The 23,893-nt window shown below is 39.3% G+C and overlaps 1 protein-coding gene across 5 annotated transcripts in view; it reads left to right on the top strand.

The window, feature by feature from the left end:
* ITPR2 (inositol 1,4,5-trisphosphate receptor type 2) overlaps positions 1-23,893 on the top strand; it is a 586,098-nt gene that overhangs the window by 136,555 nt on the left and 425,650 nt on the right. For all 5 annotated transcript variants that reach the window (XM_055572406.1, XM_055572399.1, XM_055572407.1 and 2 more), the window contains 2 exons: positions 3,028-3,123; positions 19,720-19,764. In XM_055572406.1, the coding sequence (XP_055428381.1) occupies positions 3,028-3,123; positions 19,720-19,764 (141 nt within the window). The remainder of the gene's footprint in view (positions 1-3,027; positions 3,124-19,719; positions 19,765-23,893) is intronic.

Raw genomic sequence — 23,893 nt, 5'->3', positions numbered from 1 at the left:
ATCGCATAGAGTCAGACACGACTGAGCGACTAACAAACACTTTCACCTTTCACTTTCTTTCAGCAGTACTGTTAAATGCTATTTTAAAATTTTATTAGCAAAATACAGTGATGGAAAAGTTATATAGCAAATTCCTTACACAGTGAGTTTGGTTCCAACTCTGTTAAAAGAAGTTTTGTATCTTCCCTCTTATATATTTGCTGTTAGTTTTATAGCTCTTGATGTAATTTTGCCACTGCACCAAAATCCTTCCCAACAAAATGCGTGGTTGGAAATGTTATGATCCACTGAGCAGTCAGAATGGAGAGAGTGAATACATTATTCAGAAATTTTGACATAATGTCTTGGATTCACGTAAGCTTCCTTATCCACAGTGAATTTCTCTAAAGTGATTGGCCTTTTCATGTACCTTGATGTAAAAGCTTTTCCATATGATTGCATGTTACAGCACTAGCAGTTTATATCTGTGGTAGGTTTTATTTCTGTTGGAGATTTGAAAGTGATGCCAGGGGACATTCTGTATGGTGTACTACATCACCAGGCTTCAGTTCAGGAAGCCTGAGCATCAGGTGTTTCAAGCAGACAGATATTTAAAATTGGAAATTGGTTTCAACGTCGTTGGAAGGACTAGATGGGAAAAAGTGTGAAGAATGTGGTTTTATGTACAGATCTGGTAGGGCTGGAAGCCAGGGCTGCCTCTTCTGTGCTCCAGTAGTGCTCCCCCATGCCTCCCTGTGGGAGGCCCTGCAAGGCAGCTGCTGCCACCTTTATTGGAGCCGTTGGAGGATTCTCTCTTTCACTCTCCTTGGCTTCCTGTCCTGGTGATACAGCAGGGCGCTTAGAAGGACGGGGATGGTCCTGAGTGTCACACACAGTATCTAGCCTATGCTTGAACTCTTCTGTGAATTGCAGGATATTTAATATCTTGGCCGCTGTTCATTCATTCCAGTAGCATCCCTCAAAAATCACTGTGATAAATGAAAATGTCCTCCCTTCCCTGACTCCAAATTGTCCTTTAGGGAGCTGTATGTACTACTATTGCTAGATCCACTAATGTATAGGGCAGGAGTTCTTAGTCTGTGATCCCTGATGAGTGTCAAGTTATTTATTAACCTGCAGCAGCTGTATACAAAAGTTGTGTGAGAGTATGTATGTATGTGAGACAACTCATGGATTTTATCAGATTCTCAGAGATATCTGTGTCTCTCCAAAAGGAGTAAGAGTTCAGATATTGACAAGATCATGGTAGGGGGTGGGATTAGCAAAGGATTGGTGGAAGGAGGTTGATTTGAGAACTGAACTTTGAAGGATAAGCAGGTGTTTGGCCATAGGGGGAGTATTTTTGTAAGACTTTATCCACTTTGAAGTATTTTCATAGTTATCTCATTTGAGCTTTTGGAGTATGGGAAGAAATGGGGGCTGGAGTCTAGCAAAAGGCATTGGGAAGTTCTATACATTTGTTTGCCTGGTGACTCAGATGGTAAAGAATCTGCCTGCAGTGCAGGAGGTCCAGGTTTGATCCCTCATCGGCAAGATTCCCTGGAGAAGGGAATGGCAACCCACTCCAGTATTCTTTCCTGGAGAATTCCATGGACAGAGGAACCTGGAGGGCAATAATCCATGAGATCACAAAGAGTCCGACAGCACTAAATGACCAACACTTTCACTTTCACTTCATACATTAGCACACAGAATTGAGGCTGGGGCAGGAGGCAGAGGATATCAAAAAGAAGAAGGCGATCTGCTGAAGAACAGTGGAAAGTTATCTGAACACTCTAATATGTCTTGTGATATTTACTCTTCACAACAATCCTATGAATTAAACCTACTTAGTATATGAAGAAACAGGCTTCTGAGATGTTACATTCCTTGCTGTGATCAGACCATAGTCATTAACATCAAGAACGTGTATGCTCAGTTGTAGCTGACTCACTGTGACCCCGTGGACTGTAGCCCATCGGGCTTCTCTGTCCATGGGATTATCCAGGCAAGAATACTGGAGTGGGTCATTGGTGGGACCCAAAACCAGTTGTCTCTGAACTGGAGAACTTGAACTTTGCTTCAGCACCGAGCCACTTGTCATAAGCGACAGTTTCAGACCTTCTACCATTTTCATTTTCAGGGCACCTAATGGCTCAGCATCTAGGGCAGGTATCAAGGGACATGGTGTTAGTAAACAAGCAACACATGGAAAGAGCCAGGAATTAAATTAGTCCAGACTTCCAGGCCTTGGCTTTGTGGTCTCTCTCCCTGGAATGATCTCTTCCAGTCTCTCTGCATCACCATCTCATTCTTATCCATCAGAGTGCCCATGCTGAGTGCTGTATTGATCCAAAGTAGTCTTCTGTAGGGAGCGCCCCTGATGACTCAGTGGTAAAGAATCCACCTGCCAATGCAGGAGTCGTGGGTCTGACCCCTGGGTAGGGAAGATAACCCTGGAGAAGGCAGTGGCTACCCACTCCAGTATACTTGTCTAGAGAATTCCAAGGACAGGGAAGCCTGGCAGGCTACAGTCCATGTGGTCGCAGAGTAGGACACGAATGAGCGACTGAGCACAAGCACAAGCCTTCTCTAGGTGTTCAATCATGCACTCTATTTATTTCCTCCTGGTGTTGCCAAATCTTATTCACTGAAAGCTTAGTCTTATTCATTGCTCTGGCCCCTATTGCCTAGAAGAGTACCAGGCAGCTGGTAGACTCTTAACATAATCTGTTGAATGAATGAATAACAAATGTGGGGAAGCCCCACAGTATTTCCAGTTTGGGCCTGGAAACATGTCTTTTGGAGTAAGGGTGTATTTGCAGATATGAGACATGAGAATCATGCAAGCCCAGTGAGGTAACTGTTCTCTTACTTATTTATGGGGAATCTTGTTTTTTGCTACATTGGACTCCTAAAAAGGTATATTAGGTTTGACAAGTTTAACGTGAACATGCGGGTACCCCATGTAACCTGTTGAGATTTGCTTGCCAGGAACATGCATGTCTTTTAGCCATTATTTTTGTTTCTCTTTTTGTCTTTTTGTAGGTAGTTCATCATGATCCATGCCGTGGGGGTGCAGGACAGTGGAACAGCTTGTTCAGATTTAAACATCTTGCAACCGGGAACTATTTAGCTGCGGAGGTAAGATTAATGGATATAGTGTTGTAAAATCTCTGATTCGGAAATACTGAAACAGGCAATAGAGAAGATGTATTTGTAGGAATAGTTATTGTGCACATTCGATTATTGCTAATCAAGTACTGGATTGGCATGTTCGCTATTCTAAAAATGTAAATATTAATTGAAATCTTAAAATAATCTTTGTTTTGAAAATACAAACAGCAGCAACCACCACAACAGAACCTTGTGGTTGGTTTGCTGGAAGGGTATTTGGAAGAGGGTATCTGATTTGCATCTGTGTGGGATTCATCCTGAGACTTCCTGTTTGAGTTCACTCTTTCAGAATGTCTGATTTGGAACCCTGATCAGCTCATAGTTGGTGTGGTGTAGTCTAGATAGTTTCAGATTGATCTTCTGTGGCTATTCTTTCACTGGTGGGTGGCTTTCATTGTTCAAACCATTGGAAAGGAAAGGGTTTTTTTCCCCCCTCTGAGATATTACACTGTCCTAAAACTGTCAATAAAAATTGACAGGTAAAAACGTAGAAAGGTCTTTTCTTTCTCCACTAAATGCATGTTGACAGTCAGAGTGAAAAGTGGTAGAAATAACAGCACTGAAGTTGTAGGAATGATTTAATTAAAGTTTAGTTATCTGGTTATATCGAAAATATTTGAAAATATTTGTTTTAATTTTTAATTTATTTTTTCTTAAATCTTTTTAACATTGAAGCATGGTTGATTTACAATATTGTGTAAGTTTCACATTTACAGCAAAGTGATTCAGTTATACATACATAATATACATGTTGTGTATCTATATATATGTATTTATATTCTTTTTAAAATTGTTTTCCATTATAGGTTATTATAAGGTATTATAAGGTATTATAAGGTAGTTCCCTGTGAAAGTGAAAGTCACTTAGTTGTGTCCTACTCTTTGTGACCCCATGGACTGTACTAGTCTATGGAATTCTCTAGGCCAGAATACAGGAGTGGGTAACCTTTTCCTTCTCCAGGCCCCAGGTCTCCCTCATTGCAGGCGGATTCTTTACCAGCTGAGCCACAAGGGAAACCCATAGTTCCCTGTACTATGCAGTAAATCTTTGTTGTATATTTTACATTCGGTATTATGTAGAAAATCTTTGTTTTCAGATATATGAAATATCCATTCATTTTACTCTTAACTCTGTTTTTCAACTTAGAGTTTCTTCTGGAATTCTAAATCAGAATTTTGTCTTGGAATGTCTAGTATTAATTATCTAACTTTTGCTTTTGGATGTTTCAGAGGGTAAGTAGGTGGGGCTGGAAAGCTGATGAGGAAAAGGTGGTGCAAACAGGAAGTTTCTATAAATATGCTGACCCCAGTCTAAAGTAGAACTCAAACCCATTACCCTCTCCATCATGTTAATCTGTGATGGTTTTCCTTATAGTATTTCCCACGTTCTCACTTTTTATATGTCTTTTGACTATCTCTGTCAAAATCAATACTCTCTGAAGGCAGGATTTTTTTTTTTTTTTTTTTTTTTTGCTAACATCACCACTGCATGCCCAGTACCTGGGAAAGTGCCTGGTACTTTGAAAGCATTTGGTGAATACATTTTGAATGAATGAATGAATATGAAGAAGCTATTCAGGCTTCCCTAAGCTTAGAGAATGGAAAAAAAGAAAATTATAGAATTTGTATCTGAGACACATTTGAGACCATATTTGGGCAAATTAATCTCTCTAAACTTCCGTTTCCTCTGCTAGAAAATGGGAATAATCACAATATTTATATAAGTTTATCAAGAGAATGAAATGATATAAAGTGCTTGGTGTAATGTGTAACCATGGTAAGCTTCCAGGAAGGAGTGCTGGCATGATTATTATATGGTGAGTAGAAAGCATTCTTACTTCTATAAATATCTGATTCAATTTTAATGAATCGGCTCACTTAAATGAAATAGAGCTTCACAATTTATGGGCTGCTTATACCATAAATGTTTTGAAGTAACTTTTTTTGGGAAAGTAAAGCTTTGGAAAAGTTAAGCAGTAAGGTAAAAGAATCTTGTCTAAAATAAGAATTAGAAAAGTCTACTGGGTGTCCTATTGAAGATTAGAAATTAGGATTAAAGTTCTCTTAGAAATGGGGAAACACTCAAGTACAACACACCTTGGTAGAGGATGGTGGGGGACACAAGGAAGGGCAGCTGCCTGGTGAATGAGTAAGGCAGATGGGGAAGAGAGAGAAGCGTGTTCAGGCAGTGAGGCAGAGGAGATGTGTTTATTTTACAAACTAGTTTCATATGGGTAATTCATGTGTGTATCACACATAAGATATATGTGAGTTAAGAAGTGATGCTAGAAGGTGGGAGGGGAGTGATGGGGCCAGAAATGTAGGGTAGCTGCTATTTTCAGGCCATATATATTAAGCCATGCAGAATGTGTTTAATCTTCTGCTTAAAGAGCAGTGTTCTAAATAATCTGTGTTCAAAACAGACCACTCCAGAGTGGCACTGTCGAATATGGTAGTCACCAGCCGCATGTCGGCTATTTAAACTATATTTTTAAAATTAAGTAAAATTAGAAAGACTGGCAGCCTGGGAAGTCACACAAGCAACAGGAAAATCAAATGGGCTGAGTCACAGATGCCAAGCAAGAGAAGATAGGGTTTCAAGAAGTAGGGAGTGCTACAGAAAAGGTCAGGAACAAAATGTCTTCATAGCATTTGGCAAGAATATGGTCATCTGTGACTTCGCTGAGAGCATTTTTAGTAAGACCAGAATGCAGGGGGCAGAGGAAGAGACGAGGAAGCCAGCAATCAGAAGGAGGCGTAGACTGAGATTTGTATAATGGTTGTGAAGGGGGAGAAACAGAATCATAAAAGGGAGGGAAGAGTTCTATTAGACTTTTATAATGTGTTTTTAAACAGTAAGATGGATGAGCTGTTCTAGGGAACGATCCATCAGAGGGCAGGATTTGGAGGCATGTTACTCTTTTCCGCAAACTTTTCCACTTTCAACACACCTATTTATAGTTTGAAATATTAATTTAGTATGCTTAGGCACCCTTGATCAATTGGATGATATAATTCTTAAAATTGCCTTTGAGTTCATGGTATTTATATTGGCCAGTGCAGCAAAGAGAGCCTGGAGTAGTGAGGAGAAAAGTCCCAGGTAGACTGCTCACAATCTCTCTGCCTTTAAGCAAATATTTGACCTCTCTGAACCTCAGTTCCCTTGTGTGTGAAAAAGGTGATAATATATATTATATGGGATTTTTTGGAATTAAAGAATATCTTGTGAATTTTCAACACCTTGTACATAAAGGGTATTTAGTAAGTATTAAGTCCCTTTGCTTCCATTGGGAGAAAGGGGAAAGGAAATGTGTAGTTGTGTTTATTATTATTTTAAAATTTATCTTTATTACTTTTGTTATTCATAACTGACATTTCTTTGTCAGTCAGATAACTTAAGGGGGAAAATGTTTCAGGAATCACCACTGGCTACCTTGTATCTAGAACAGTCTCTGATAATTTATATTCAGTAAGTATTGAATAGTCTAATGAATAAATCATAGAGAGAATGAAGTTTTAAATCCAGTCATTTCGCTTGGCAAAACAGGAAACCCAGAGTCAGAGAAGTGATTTATTTTGTCCAAAGTTAAGAAACAAGGTTAATGACAGTATTCAGGCTGAATGCTGCACTTGTATTGCTTCATCCCTGTCAGCGAGTCTCAATGGAGGATGGCCTTCTTCCCAGGGGGCGTTTGACAAAGTCTGGAGACATTTTTATTGTCACAGCTGGGGAGAGGGAGCTACTCGCATCTAGTGGGTAGAGGCTAGGGATGCAGCTAAACATCCTCTAAAGTGCAGGACAGATCCCACAGCAAAGAATGATCTGGGCCCAATGCCGGCAGTGCCAGTGTTGAGAAGCTGATGTATGTTATACCGAAATCACATAATCATTTTAGTGACTGCCTCCTAGGTGAAAGCACTGTTCTGTTATTGCAAAGAAAACAAAGATGACTAACATTTTGTCCTTGTCCTTCGAGAGTGTGCGATCTGGAGGGGAATTATATTAACTCATCACTGGGACGTCTATTTGTCAGTTGTTTCCAGCATACATAAATATCTGAGATAACAGGTTATGTGTAAGATTTAAATTGTTAACATTTAAAGACGACCATGATAAATCTCTCAGTAAGTTTAAAGGGCTGCCACCTTAAATCTAAGCACATATGAGAAAAAAACACCTAAAACTTTTACTTACACTTTTGTAATCTGATATTCTATTTAAGCAGTGCTTTCTGGGTGGCTAAGTTATTCAGACAAATGTAATAAGCTTATTTGTTTAGAAATGAAGGGGAAACTAAAGAAAATTAGACTATTTCATGTGCTGAATATTCTGTAGTCTTAACTGTGGAGACAAAACAGGTAAATTACAAGCTATTCAAGAATAGCACCATGGTGTGTGTGTGTGTGTGTGAATTGTAGAAAACATCTAGGAATTAGGATGGTGATATGATATAACACTGTTTAGACTTTATTCTGTAAATTACTAAAGTGAACTAAGGTTTAGAAATGAACCCTTACTCAGTTTGAATATCTCCAACAGTGTTGTCTTAGCGAATTAAGGGTTTATTTTTGAATAATATACAGTGCTACTAACTCATGACAAAATGTGGAACAAAATATTTAATTGTGAATTAGGTAACAGGGCATTTGTGACTGTATTATTAGGCTTTCTTCTATAATGTCAGGTTCTGTGGGCCAGGCAAGAAATAAGGTGACATGAACGGAAGTAAACGCTCATATAGTTTTGCTTTTTTTTTATTTTTAAAAATTTATTTTTTAATTGAAGGATAATTTTTACAGAATTTTGTTGTTTTCTGTCAAACCTCAACATGAATCAGCCATTGGTACACATATATCCCTTCCCTTTTGAACCTTGCTTTTAACATACAGCACGGTTGTCAGCACACTCCTTGCCATTTTGCCATAGATCTTTTTCTTATATCACCTTATTGGTGCAGGAGTGTTCACAATGCTGTCTGTGGTTCAGAAAGTAATTTTATCATAATTTGAATAGGGACAATATGAAAGCCTTAGTAAATAGTTCTTCCACAGCTGTGAAAAGAATTATAACTCAAATATCTCAGTTTCTAATCTGCTGCATTTTATTTCTTTGGATGTTATTAAAGGACTCACTTTTGATGATCATTTCCCAAGAGCGACAGTGAAAAATAATTTTGTTAAAGATTTTGTAATTACCTGTTTTGAGACAACTAGCTTATTTATCTGTAGATAGGCCAGACTTCCACCAGATGGCAGTAAACACTTATTTCCTAACTCCAGCGTAGTCTGGATTTTAGTTAATTAAAAACTTAGTACTCAAGAACTTGTACATTAGCATAGAATCTTATGTATATTAGGGCTGTAGTTTTAAACACCTCAATGTTTGGTTCTCTTTCAAATATATCAGCCATAGTATATGAAAAGGGTCTTTATATATATGTGTGTGTATGTATATATATATATATATATATATATGTATGCAAAATTTATATACAATAGAGGAACATACATACCAGACTCTTTATATACAATAAATATATATCAAAATATAAATGATGCCTGGTACATGTCAGCGTCCTGTAAATGTTATTTTTCCATTCTTTTCTGGCCCTAACAATAATAGCTTGGCTCTGAAATGCCTTGTCATTGGAAAGAGGAACATATAACTATTTAAAATTATACATGTGTTGATTTTATGACTTCAGTGTTATATATGATAAAAATTGATCAAAAGACATTTCATTACAAAAAGTAATATTTTTTTTTATGAAAATGAACATAAATTTTGGACTTACAACTTGCCATCTGCTGCTTGCTGTTCTTTAGAGAGACAGTTGCAGCTGTTTTTAATTTGATAAGTGGTACAGCCATGACTTTCACTGTCTCGGTGCTTATGATATTAATCTGTCTCTCTGCCACTTTTCTATTCTAACTTGTCGTATGCTCTGCCTGACTTCATTCTAGTCCTCTTTGGCCACTTAAATGAAGATTCCCTTCAAAGCTTGATTTCAGGACTTCCCTGGTGGTCCAATGACTAAAACTCTGCACTTCCAATTCAGGGGGCCTGAGTTCTATCCCTGGTCAGGGAACTAGACTCCACATGCCACACCTAAGAGAGCTCATACTAAGACCCAATACAGCCAAATAAATAAAGACATAATTTTTAAAAATTAAAAAAAAAAAAAGTTTAGTGCCTATTTGCTCTTTCTCTTCTCTTTCTGTTACTTACTCTCCTGGCTGCAGTGGGCCATGACTTTGATCTTAGATATTTCACTGCCATTGAAACTGAATAATCATGCTGCTGCTGCTGCTGCTAAGTCACTTCAGTCGTGTCCGACTCTGTGTGACCCCATAGACAGCAGCCCACCAGGCTCCCCTGTCCCTGGGATTCATCAGGCAAGAACACTGGAGTGGGTTGCCATTTTCTTCTCCAATGCATGAAAGTGAAAAGTGAAAGTGAAGTCGCTCAGTCATGTCCGACACCTAGTGACCCCATGGACTGCAGCCTACCAGGCTCCTCTGTCCATGGGATTTTCCAGGCAAGAGTGCTGGAGTGGGTTGCCATTGCCTTCTCCAATAATCATATCTAAGATGAAATTGTTTCCCCAGAGAGACTAAGTTTTCTTAGCTCTGGGTGAAAAATTTGGGAGTCATGATAAACACTTTTTCTCCCTCAGTTTTCTCCCTCAACCTTCAGATTCTCTTGACTCTATCTCTGTAGAATCTTTCCCATCCACTTTCTCCTTTCTATTTCAGCATCTTTATTGATGCTGGGACTCTACCACCAATTATTCCAACCCTGCACTTGGTTGCATTGTCCCTTTTATCATCTGTCTCTGTCTCCTGCTAACGATGGCCAAGGGAGGGTTTTTAGTGCGCTGTTTCTGCAAACATTTTCCCAGTGATATATGCAAAATCTTCCTGAAGATGCAAACCCGTTAGCATGTGGCAAAAAAAGCCCCATTGGTTAGGCCTTCCTTCTCACCTTGGATCATACCAGTCCTTATTATGAGGGTGGGAGAGAAGTCATTGGCTATCAGAACTAAAAGATGGAGCTTTGGAACTGTCAGACCAGTGCTTGTGAATAACCTGCTGCTGTTCAGTGGTTTGATTTTGTATGGAGTACTTCACTTGGTGTGCCCCAGGTGTCTCACCTTGAAAATGGGGTTAAGGGTTGCTTCTAATAGGATAATTGTATGGGGAGAATTAACCTTGAAAAGCATATAAAAAGTATTCTATAAATGACATTTACGGGCCTTCTCTGATCAAGGCTCATTTTCTCAGATATTTGGCAGTAGCTCCCCTTGTACTGCCTGTCTTCTTCATTCCAGCCTTCTGTCTGTCTTTTTTTTTTTTTTTTCAGTTTTAATTTAAAATTTTATTTTTTAACTTTTAATTTTATATTGGACTATAGTTGATTTGCAATGTTGTGTTAGTTTCAAGTGTAAAGCAAAGGGATTCAGTTATAAATGTACATATATCTGTTCTTTTTCAAATTCTTTGCCCATAGGTTATTACAAGAGTATTGAGTAGAGGTCACTGTGCTATACAGCATTTCTTTTCTGAGAACCTATTTTATATAGAAAATATTTCCTTCTCTCCCAGTTGTAATTCTACCTGTCCTTCAAGGCTTCACTCATGTGCTACCTTATCCAAGAATAATTCTTTTTTTAAAAAAATTATTTGTTTGCTTATTTTTTGGCTGTGCTGGGTCTTTGTGGTGCACTTGAGCTTTCTCTAGTTGTGGTAAGCTGGGGCTACCGTTCCTTGCAGTGTGTGATCTTCTCATTCTGGTGACTTCTCTTGTTGCAGAGCAGAGGCTCTAGGTGTGTGGGCTTTGGGAGTTGTGGAGCACAGGCTTATTTGCTCTGTTGCGTGTGAAATCTTCCTGGACCAGGGATCGAACCCTTGTGTTCTGCATTGGCAGGCGAGTTCTTATCTACTGTACCACCAGCGAAGTCCCTTCATGAATAATTCCTGAATAAATTTGCCCACCACAGATCCCGCCTTCTTCTGACCTATTATTATTTATAAATTATTCATTCCTGTCTTGTATCTCTTGTCACATTCTATTTTGTATTACTGCTAACTGTATTTATGTCTTATTTTCCCTTCTAGATTGTAAGGTTCTGTGGTCAGGGACCATATTCTCTTTGTCTTTGTGAAAATACCTAATGCCACCATTCTTTGTCTATTATAGATGCTCTATTAATATTTATTGAGTAAATGATTGAATAACATATTAGATCTCTCTCTCTAATGCCAGATTTATAATTCATCTTTTAACATAAGGAAATACTTCCTTTAAAGTCCTAAAAGATTCAGGAAGCTTCATATCACTGTGTCTTTTTTCCCCTTCTTTAGAAATATATTTTTTGATTCATCCTTAGTCTAATTGCTGAATTACTGTTATGGTTATAGTTAGAGAAGGATATCAGCAGTATAATTAAAACATATAGTAAAGCATATATTTATTTGATCTTTGGTTAATGTTGGTGAATTTATGTAGCCATAGATTTACTTGGGTACTCATTCCTTCTCCTTCTTTTTCTTTCTCTTCTTCTCCTCCTCCTTACTATTATTATTATTATATTACTTTAATGAATTTACTGAAGCAATAATTCTTTATAAAAAAGGCCACATTGCAGTCTGTGAGACACAAGATGGGACGAAATCTAACTGATGAACACCATCTTTAGTACTGCTACCAAAGACATTAGTATGTAAAATTTAGTGACGTGGAATAAGTATGATTAGGCTTTAGTCATAGACTTCTTTCTTTTACAGATGAGGATCCTCAGTTCTTTCAGGGTTAGGTGACCTCTCCTAAGACCCATGGTATTTCCTTCCAGACCAGAGTCTGGAATCCAGTTCCCCACACATCTGTCAGGGACTGGACTGGGTGATGCTAAAAGGGTGAAATGTGTGAAGACAATTTTAGAAAGTAACATTGACTTTAAGGTAGAACGTGACCTGTGTCTTAAAGGGCATATGTGATTCTGTGTTTGACTTTGGTACGTTAATTCCTGTTTTTATACACATTTTTGTGATGGATATGTCATGGCTTCTAGCATGAATATGATTTACTTTACAGTTTCTGTAACCAACTAGTCCAAATGCTTATTGGATGAAAACTTTGACCATATGATATATCCTGGTTAAACTTGCTGCATACCTTTTGAATATAGTTTAACTATATTTTAGTATATATATATATTTTTTTTTTAATTTAAAAGAAAATTCTGAATTCTTCAAACTGAAAAAAAATAAAACAATGATCCTCTCTTTGTTAAAGGCATTTTATTTTATTTTTAATTTGGCTACACCACACAGCATGCAGGATCTTAGTTCCCTGACCAGGGATTGAACCCAGTTCCTAGCAGTGAAAACAGCCAATTCCTACCATTGAACCTCCACGAAATTTCCTAAAACACTGCTACTTGACTAAGAAAGCTGAATAAACCCCTTCTGTGCCCTTTGTTGGAACTTTCATTACTACTGGGTAAAGGTGTGTCTTTTTGAGTTTGATTAATCAGTACCCTATCTTTTCACTTTCTACCTTTCACTGTTGGATTCCAAAAGCAAGAGTAGTACTGTTCTGGAACTGACTCGTTTAATCATAATTCAGGGGAATTTAAGGAGTTTGAGGTACACATCTCCATAGAAAAATAAAGTTCAGCCTCAGATCTCCCCAGTTACTGGCCTGGCACCAAGAGGCAACTTGTAACTGGATTCCTATTTTATAACCTCTCCCCCTCCCCATTGTCTGTCTGCTCTGAAAACTGGAAGACTGCTGTCCAGTGGCTCTTGGACTGGCAACCCCTCTCCCTTATGCCCCCACTCACCTTTTGGTTTGTTTAACCACAGTTTAGCTTTTTGTCTGTTCTTAGATTTCATATGAATGGAGTCATACCACATGTGTCTTCTCCCACTTTAAAATTGAAATATAGTTGACATAGTTGTAGCTACAATATAATGACTTGGTGTGTGTGTGTATAGACCATGAACTCCTTATTGCCAAATTCAGACTTAAATTGAAGAAAGTAGGGAAAACCACTAGACCATTCAGGTATGACCTAAATCAAATCCCTTATGATTATACAGTGGAAGTGAGAAATACATTTAAGGGCCTAGATCTGATAGATAGAGTGCCTGATGAACTATGGAATGAGGTTCGTGACATTGTACAGGAGACAGGGATCAAGACCATCCCCATGGAAAAGAAATGCAAAAAAGCAAAATGGCTATCTGGGGAAGCCTTACAAATAGCTGTGAAAAGAAGAGAAGTGAAAAGCAAAGGAGAAAAGGAAAGATATAAGCATCTGAATGCAGAGTTCCAAAGAATAGCAAGGAGAGATAAGAAAGCCTTCCTCAGCGATCAATGCAAAGAAATAGAGGAAAACAACAGAATGGGAAAGACTAGAGATCTCTTCAAGAAAATCAGAGATACCAAAGGAACATTTCATGCAAAGATGGGCTCGATAAAGGACAGAAATGGTACGGACCTAACAGAAGCAGAAGATATTAAGAAGAGATGGCAAGAATACACAGAAGAACTGTACAAAAAAGATCTTCATGACTCAGATAATCACGATGGTGTGGTCACTGACCTAGAGCCAGACATCCTGGAATGTGAAGTCAGGTGGGCCTTAGGAAGCATCACTACGAACAAAGCTAGTGGAGGTGATAGAATTCCAGTTGAGCTATTCCAAATTCTGAAAGATGATGCTGTGAACGTGCTGCAGTCAATATGCCAGCAAATTTGGAAAACTCAGCAGTGGCCACAGGACTGGAAAAGGTCAGTTTTCATTCCAGTCCCAAAGAAAGGCAATGCCAAAGAATGCTCAAACTACCGCACAATTGCACTCATCTCACACACTAGTAAAGTAATGCTCAAAATTCTCCAAGCCAGGCTTCAGCAATATGTGAACCGTGAACTTCTTGATGTTCAAGCTGGTTTTAGAAAAGGCAGAGGAACCAGAAATCAAATTGCCAACATCCGCTGGATCATGAAAAAAGCAAGAGAGTCCCAGAAAAACATCTATTTCTGCTTTATTGACTATGCCAAAGCCTTTGACTGTGTGGATCACAATAAACTGTGGAAAATTCTGAAAGAGATGGGAATACCAGACCACCTGATCTGCCTCTTGAGAAATCTGTATGCAGGTCAGGAAGCAACAGTTAGAACTGGACATGGAGCAACAGACTGGTTCCAAATAGGAAAAGGAGTACGTCAAGGCTGTATATTGTCACCCTGTTTATTTAACTTATATGCAGAATACATCATGAGAAATGCTGGACTGGAAGAAACACAAGCTGGAATCAAGATTGCCGAGAGAAATCTCAATAACCTCAGATATGCAGATGCCACCACCCTTATGGCAGAAAGTGAAGAGGAACTAAAAAGCCTCCTGATGAAAGTGAAAGTGGAGAGTGAAAAAGTTGGCTTAAAACTCAACATTCAGAAAATGAAGATCATGGCATCCAGTCCCATCACTTCATGGGAAATAGATGGGGAAACAGTGGAAACAGTGTCAGACTTTGTTTTTGGGGGCTCCAAAATCACTGCAAATGGTGACTGCAGCCATGAAATTAAAAGACGCTTACTCCTTGGAAGGAAAGTTATGACCAACCTAGATAGCATATTCAAAAGCAGAAACATTACTTTGCCAACAAAGGTTCGTCTAGTCAAGGCTATGGTTTTTCCAGTGGTCATGTATGGATGTGAGAGTTGGACTGTGAAGAAGGCTGAGCGCCGAAGAATTGATGCTTTTGAACTGTGGTGTTGGAGAAGACTCTTGAGAGTCCCTTGGACTGCAAGGAGATCCAACCAGTCCATTGTGAAGGAGATCAGCCCTGGGATTTCTTTGGAAGGAATGATGCTAAAGCTGAAACTCCAGTACTTTGGCCACCTCATGAAAAGAGTTGACTCATTGGAAAAGACTCTGATGCTGGGAGGGATTGGGGGCAGGAGGAGAAGGGGATGACAGAGGATGAGATGGCTGGATGGCATCACTGACTCGATGGACGTGAGTCTGAGTGAACTCCGGGAGTTGGTGATGGACAGGGAGGCCCGGCGTGCTGCAATTCATGACGTTGCAAAGAGTTGGACACAACTGAGCAACTGATCTGATCTGATCTGATCTGATATATATATATATATATATAGTGGTAGTGGTAAGGATATGTATATATATAGGCGTTAGTGGTAAAAAACCTGCCTGCCTATGGAGGAGATGCAAGAGACAAGTTTGATCCCTTGGTTGGGAAGATCCTCTGGAGAAGGAAATGGCAATCCACTCCAGTATTGTTGCCTGGGAAATCCCATGGACAGAGAAGCCTGGCGGGCAACAATCCATGCGGTCACAGAGAGTTGGACATGACTGGAGTGACTTCATACACACACACATATATATATAGAAATGATCTGTATAGACATATATATAGAAATGATTACCACAGTAAATGTTGATAACATCCATCACTGCAGTTGTAAAATTTTTTTCTTGTGATGAGAACTTTGAAGATCGACTCTCTTAGCAGCTTCCAAATATACAATTCAGTATTATTAAATGTAGTCACCATGCTGTACATTACATCCCCAGGACTTACTGTCTTATCACTGGAAGTTTGTGCCTTTTGACTCTGCCTTCATCCATTTCTGCCACGACCATCCCCGCCTCTGGTAACCACAAATCTGTTCTCTAAGTTCATTTCCTGCTTTTTTGTTTCTTTGTCTTGGATGCCACATATAGGTGAGCTCATCCAGCATTTGCCTGTGCTGTGCTTAGTCACTCAGTCATGTCCGACTCTTTGCGACCCCGTTGACTGCAGCCTACAGTATTTGCCAATCTCTGTCCAGCGTATTTCACCTGGCATAATGCCCGCAAGGTCCATCCATGACGTTGCAGATGGCAGGATTTCATTTTTTTTTAACGATTGAGTAATATTCCATGGTATATACTTTTGAGATCCTTCTTTGTTATGAACATCAGCAGCTCTATGTTTTATTGCTGACTAGAATGCCATTGCTTGAATATGCCATGTTTTGCTAATCCAGTCTCCTGTTACATGATATACATTTTGTCTAAGCCTAATTTCTAGCTCAGTTTTATATTCCTACCATTGTTCCTCCCCACCTTTCCCATCATCTTCAAATGAGTGTGTCTTGTTAGTTGATTTTCCTCGAATATGGTCTGCAGGAAACTCCTGGAATATGAACTCAGCATACACTGTTCTTTCTTCAGCTGAGGAAAGCTTTATTTTCCGCTATCTTTGATTATTGCCTATGTTTCACTTATTTTCTCTTCCTTTTAGTACTCTGGAGGTCCATTAGTTGATGGACCCATTAGTTGACCCCATTCTCTGGTCCTCTATGATTATTTCCTTTTTCCTAATTTTCATTTCTTTACATTTCCTCTGTGTTGAAAGATAGCTGTTCAATTTTTGTTCTTTGCATCAGTCATTTCCTATAACATCAACTATGCTCATTCCTACTGCTGACATGGACATTAATTTTGTATTTATGTATGTTTTCATTATTATTGAAATTCCCATTAATTTAGCTTCTTTTTATATTGTGATTCTTTACTTTTTAATTATTTTATTATTTATCTTATTATTTTATATTATGTTTTTAGCTGTTCATCGGAGAAGGCAATGGCACCCCACTCCAGTACTCTTGCCTGGAAAATCCCAGGACAGAGGAGCCTGGTGGGCTGCCGTCTATGGGGTCGCACAGAGTCGGACACGACTGAAGCGACTTAGCAGCAGCAGCAGCAGACATTCATATTTTGCTATCTTCACATAGAGGCAGTGTTTACTTGTACTCTCTTGAATGTGCCAAGCCATTTCCTGAAAGCTTATCTTGTATCATATTGGGCTTCCCAGGTGGCTCAGTGGGTAAGGAATCCACCTGCCAGTGCAGGAAATGCAGGAGACACAGGTTCGATTCCTGGGTGGGGAAAACCTCCTGGAGAAGGAAATGGCAACCCACTCCAGTATTCTTGCCTGGAGAATCCCACGGACAGAGGATACTGGCAGGCAGTCCATGGGGTTGCAAAGAGTCGGACATGACTGAGCATGCTTGCAGACACCATAGATAATACTCAGAAAGACTCTGAGAACAAATTCCCCCTGTTTTAACATACTTTGTAATCTGTCCCATATTGTTTTTTTCATGCTTTCCTCCCTTATTATCCTCAGAAGCAGAAGGGTTGAGTGGGTGGTCTTTTTATTCCTCTTCTTTTTCTCAATCCTCTTGCCGAATCTTTAGCTGCAGGACAGCCTACAGGGTCCCTGCCTACTTCCCAGTTCCAGCAGGTGTCGACTCTGCATCCCTGGGATCTCTTGTGGTTGTGTCTCCTCCTGGCTCCTCTGCTATTTCCCTGTTATCTCCATCATCACGCAGTGTCATTCCAGATTGCAGCAGCTACAGTTTTTTCTCTTCTCGCTGATTCTTCAGGCAGAGCTTCTTAGAAAACCCTCTGCCATCATCTGCTCCCTCTGCTTTCTGCCCATTTGCTTTCTGAGCTTTGTTATATCTCTTTGATCATGAGAAACAGAAAGAGGTAATGGAGAGTGGATGGAAGGATATACTCAGATATTCAGTTGTGTCTGACTCTTTGTCACGCCATGGACTGTATGTAGCCTGCCAGACTCCTCTGTCCATGGGATTCTTCTGGCAAGAATACTGAGTAGGGTGCCATTTCATCTTCCAAGGGATCTTCCCGACTGAGGGATCAAGCTTGATTCTCTTGTGTCTCCTGCGCTGGCAGGCAGATTCTTTACCACTAGTGCCACCTGAGAAGCCCAGATGAAGGATGGGGGGAAAATTTTCTGCTCCATTCCATAGCAGCTTTTCAGGGATGGAGAAGCACTTCTGTGTGGGTCTTTGGTTGGTGAATACTCAGGTTCTGTAGGTCAGCAGGCAAATCATGGAACCATGGCCAGTATCTTCTGAACTGTGTTCACTTGGCCACTAGTCTGAAGTGAGGTTGAGATTTGCCATGAGATGACAACTGGGGAGGTATTGCCTCTCCTCCAGCTTTATAATTACTGTCAATTCACTGAAGATTTAAGGTTTAGGTTGTTTTCAGTCTAAGTCTCCAATGTTATTGAGAGTATTTTGCTTTTTGATCTTTTTCCAACACCTTCATTAATATTTAGCAATTAATTGGCAGGGGCATTCATCAGAGCTACTAACCAAGTGTCATACTGAAAAAGACCTCTAGCCTTATGTCTTAAGTGGTGACTTTATTACCTGGTGTTGCATATTATATACACAAAATGACTCACATTAATAGGATTACATTCAACTGGACAGCTTGTTATTTTGAGAAAACAGCCTGTAAACCAAATAATCAACAAGGACGCCTTTTTGAAACTGTGTAGCCTGGTGGAAAGATTGAAAGCAGGAGGAGAAGGGGACAAAAGAGGATGAGATGGTTGGATGGCATCACTGACTCGATGGACATGAGTTTGAGCAAGCTCCGGGAGTTGGTGATGGACAGGGAGGCCTCGCTTGCTGCAGTCCATGGGTTTGCAAAGAGTTGGACATGACTGGGCAACTGAACTGAAGTCCAGTGGGAGTCAGGAATTATGAATTCTAGCCAGCTGGAAATGTGTGGGCCAACACACAGCATATCCAGATCTCATGCTTCTCATTGGAATGACCCCCAAACTACTCCACAGCCCAACCCAGAGACATGAGTTCTTTTTTGTTAAATAATCCTCATGCATTAGTTGACATAGGTGATACGTGTCTGTTTGTATATGTATATATATGTGTGTGTGTGCGTGTGTGTGTGTATATATATATATATATATATATATATATATAGTTCCTCTTTTGGTTGACTTTCTTTTCTTGTGTGTATAGCACGTGCAGCAGGATCTTGAATCACAGTTAAAACTTGCCTTTGGTCTACTTTTAAAACTTGGTGTCTGTATTATTGGTCAATGGCAGGTTTTGTGGCGGGCAAAATGAAGTTTCTCAAATGCTTCCTAGGAGGTGAGGTTGTCAGCTCTCACTTGTTTAAAAATGTCAACTCTTTGATATAAACAAAGGCCATAGCTTTGGTATTTTACCTCTAGTTTCCTGCCACTCGGATTTGAAGGTATTTGGTAATACCTTTTTTCTTAGCCTCTTTTTATGTGAAATTTAGTTAAGTATACATTGTGTGTGTGCGTGTGTGTGCTCAGTTGTGTCCAACTCTTTGTGACCCCCTGGACTGTAGCCTGTCCACCAGGCTCCTCTGTCCATGGAATTTTCCAAGCAAGAATACTGTAGTGGGCTGCCATTTCCTCCTCCAAGAGATCTTCCCAACCCAAGGATCGAACCCATGTCTCCTGCATTGGCAGGTGGATTCTCCATCACTTCGCCACCTGTGAGTATCAGGTCAGTTCAGTTCAGTTGTTCAGTCATGTCTGACTCTGCAACCACGTGGACTGCAGCACACCAGGCTTCCCTGGGAATATAGTGAACTGGAGTTAAAGATCACTGTTCTTGTTAATGTACTTTTAATAGCAATTCAAAACTAGTTCTGTTTTTTTGATTTTTAGCTTAACCCTGATTATCGAGATGCCCAAAATGAAGGAAAAAATGTGGTGAGTAGAACTATTTTTTTCCTCCATAAAATACAATAAATTTTATATTTTATTTTATATTGTATATGAACAAATTGAAAAGTTAGTAGACAATATGAAGACTAGGGACTCTGAGAGAGAGACTCTGAGTAGAGTTTGTGGATCAAAGATAAAAGTAAATGATGAGGTAGCTTAGAGTATAAGAAGATGATCAGTAGTGGGTGTTTAAGGAGATTTCTAGCAATTTGGAGACTATTTATGATAGAGTGCTGAAGGCAGCTGGGTCTCAGAGGTATGCTGGGTCTAGGTTTAGTTTTCAGAAGTGCATAGAAATTAGGAAAGAGGAGTGGAATTGTGACAAAATTAAAATAGGACAACAGAAAAATCATTTTTGATTCAAAATAACTTGGGTTTTATTTATGCAGAGAAATTGAACTATTTGACAAGTAGATAATTTTTGTTTCTAATATTCTACCCTGTGCTACTCAAAAAGATCTCAATCATTTTTCATTAAAAATACTTATTATTATTCATCCTGCTGATCTCGTCTCCACTTGTAAAGAAAATGACTTAATGATGACAACATGATTTAATTCAATAAAATTTTAGAGAGGAAGGGATGTGCCAGAGGGAATGGGTTTGGGGTACAAGTGAAACTGCGTGGTGATAGATGGTAACTAGACTTCCGGTAGTCATCACTGTGTACTATAGGATGTTGAATTATGATGCTATATACCTGAAACTTATTAAAAATTCAGAAATTCAGGACACTCTGATGTGATATAAATAAAGCCCAGATCATGGGCTAGATTTCTTTTTTTTGTATGTCTAATTATTATTTATATTATTGTTGTTATATTTTTAAGTTACTTCTGCAACTGCTGTCCTTAGAAACAACTAAGGACAAAACCTAAAAATCAAACTCCTGTTTCTCAGTTTCCCACAGGAAAAGACTGTGAACTATTTTTTAAACTGATTCAGTTTCCCCTCTTTCAGTAGAAAACTGGCAACCCTGACTCCTGTTTTCCATGACACACAAAAGCTGGTAAACATCTAGAAGTGGTTCAAAATTTATAAGTAAACTGATTTTATATGACCAGATAGAAAGTTTAAATAATTTTTATGATCTGAAAACATGCTTAAGAGAACAAAACTTCTTAACATTTTCATGCCTAATCGTAAACATTCTAGCAAATAATTTCGATTGTCTGAAATTAGTTGCACAAAAAAGATATAACTAAATGTTTTAACTAATCAAACTGATCACATAGAACAGCCTTGTCTAAATCAGTGAAACTATGAGCCATGCCCTGTGGGGCCACCCAAGACAGATGGGTCAAGGTGGAGAGTTCTGACCAAATGTGGTCTACTGGAGAAGGGAATGGCAAACTACTTCAGTATTCTTGCCTTGAGAACCCCATGAACAGAATGAAAAGACAAAAAGATATGACACAGAAAGATGAACTCCCCAGGTTGGTAGGTGTCCAATATGCTACTGGAGAGGAGTGGAGAAATAACTCCAGAAAGAATGAAGAGGCTGAGCCAAAGCAAAAACAATGCCCAGTTGTGGATGTGACTGGTGATGGAAGTAAAGTCCGATGCTGTAAAGAACAATATTGCATAGGAACCTGGAATGTTGGGTCCATGAATCAAGGTAAAATGGAAGTGGTCAAATAGGAGATGGCAAGAGTGAACATTGACATTTTAGGAATCAGTGAACTAAAATGGACTGGAATGGGTGAATTTAACTCAGATGACCATTATATCTACTACTGTGGGTAAGAATCCCTTAGAATAAATGGAATAGCCTTCATAGTCAACAAGAGTCCAAAATGCAGTTCTTAGGTGCAATCTCAAAAGTGACAGAATGATCTCTATTTGTTTCCAAGGCAAACCATTCAATATCACAGTAATCCAAGTCTATACTCCAACCGGTAATGTGGAAGAAGCTGAAGTTGAATGGTTCTATGAAGGCCTACAAGATCTTCTAGAATTAACACCCAAGACTGGAATGCAAAAGTAGGAAGTCAAGAGATAACTGCAGTAACAGGCAAATTTGTCCATTTAGTACAGAATGAAGCAGGACAAAGGCTAAAAGAGTTTTGCCAAGAGAATGCTCTGGTCATCCAACAACACAAGAGAAGACTCTACACGTGGACATCACTGGATAATCAATTCCAGATTCAGATTGATAATATTCTTTACAGCCAAAGATGAAGAAGCTATACACAGTCAGCAAAAACAAGACCAGGAGCTGACTGTGGCTCAGATCATGAACTTATGTAAAATTCAGACTTAAATTTCAGAAAGTAGGGAAAACCACTCGACCATTCAGGTATGACCTAAATCAAACCCCTTATGATTATACAGTAGAAGTGACAAATAGATTCAAGGGATTAGATCTGATAGAGCGTCTGAAGAACTATAGATGGAGGTGGCATTGTATTGGAGGATCAAGATCATCCCCAAGAAAAAGACATGCAAAAAGGCAAAATGGTTGTCTGAAGAGGATTTACAAATAGCTGAGAAAAGAAGAGAAGCGAAAAACAAAGGAGAAAAGGAAAGATATACCCTTTTGAATTCAGAGTTCCAAAGAATAGCAAGGAGAGATAAGAAAGCCTTCTCAGCGATTAATGCAGAGAAATAGAGGAAAATAATAGACTGGGAAAGACTAGAGATCTCTTCAAGAAAATCAGAGATACCAAGGTGACATTTCAACATTTCATGCAAAAATGGGCACAATAAAGGACAGAAATGGTATGGACTTAACAAAAGCAAAAGATATTAAGAAGAGGTGGAAAGAGTACACAGAAGAACTATACAAAAAAGATCTTCATGACCCAGATAACCATGATGGTGTGGTCACTCACCTAGGGCCAGACAACCTGGAATGCGAAGTCAAGTGGGCCTTAGGAAGCATCACTACGAACAAATCTAGTGGAGGCGATGGAATTCCAGTTGAGCTATTTTGAATTCTAAAAGATGATGCTGGGAAAGTGCTGCACTCGATATGTCAGCAAATTTGGAAAACTCAGCAGTGGCCACAGGACTGGAAAAGGTCAGTTTTCATTCCAATCCCAAAGAGGGCAATGCTAAAGAATGTTCAAACTACTGCACAATTGCACTCATCTCACATGCTAGGAATGTAATGCTCAAAATTCTCCAAGCCAGGCTTCAAGAGTACATGAACTGTGAACTTTCAGATGTTCAAGCTGGTTTTAGAAAAAGCAGAGGAACCAGAGATCAAATTGCCAACATTCACTGGTTCACAGAAAAAGCAAGAGAGTTCCAGAAAAATATCTACTTCTGCTTTATTGACTACGCCAAAGCCTTTGACTGTGTGGATCACAACAAACTGTGGAAAATTCTGAAAGAGATGGGAGTACCAGACCACCTGACCTGCCTCTTGAGAAACCTGTATGCAGGTCAAGAAGCACCAGTTAGAACTGGACATGGAACAACGGACTAGTTCCAAATTGGGAAAGGAGTACGTCAAGGCTATATATTGTCACCCTGCTTATTTAACTTATATGCAGAGTACATCATATGAAATGCTGGGTTGGATGAAGTGCAAACTGGAATCAAGATTGCTGGGAGAAATATCAATAACCTCAGATACGCAGATGACACTGCCCTTATGGCAGAAAGTGAAGAAGAACTAAAGACCCTCTTGATAAAAGTGAAAGAGGAGAGTGAAAAAGTTGGTTTAGAACTCAGCTTTCGGAAAACTAAGATCATGGCATCAGGTCCCATTACTTCACGGCAAATAGATGGGGAAACGAAACAGTGAGAGACTTTATTTTTTGGGGCTCCATAATCACTGCCGATGGTGATTGCAGCCATGAAATTAAAAGACACTTGCTCCTTGGAAGGAAAGCTATGACCAACCTAGACTGCATGTTAAAAAGCAGAGACATTACTTTGCCAACAAAAGTTAGTCAAGGGTAAGGTTTTTCCAGTGGTCATGTATAGATGTGAGATCTGGACTATAAAGAAAGCTGAGTGCCGAAGAATTGATGCTTTTGAACTGTGGTGTTGGAGCTGTCTCTTGAGAGTCCCTTGGACTGCAAGGAGATCCAACCAGTCCATCCTAAAGTAAATCAGTCCTAAATATTCATTGGAAGGACTGATACTAAAGCTGAAGCTCCAA

The sequence above is a fragment of the Bubalus kerabau genome, chromosome 1 (genome assembly GCF_029407905.1).
Source record: "Bubalus kerabau isolate K-KA32 ecotype Philippines breed swamp buffalo chromosome 1, PCC_UOA_SB_1v2, whole genome shotgun sequence".
Classification (NCBI taxonomy): Eukaryota; Metazoa; Chordata; class Mammalia; order Artiodactyla; family Bovidae; genus Bubalus; species Bubalus kerabau.
The sequence above is the reverse complement of the archived record's forward strand: the minus strand, read 5'-3'. Positions and strand labels throughout refer to the sequence as shown.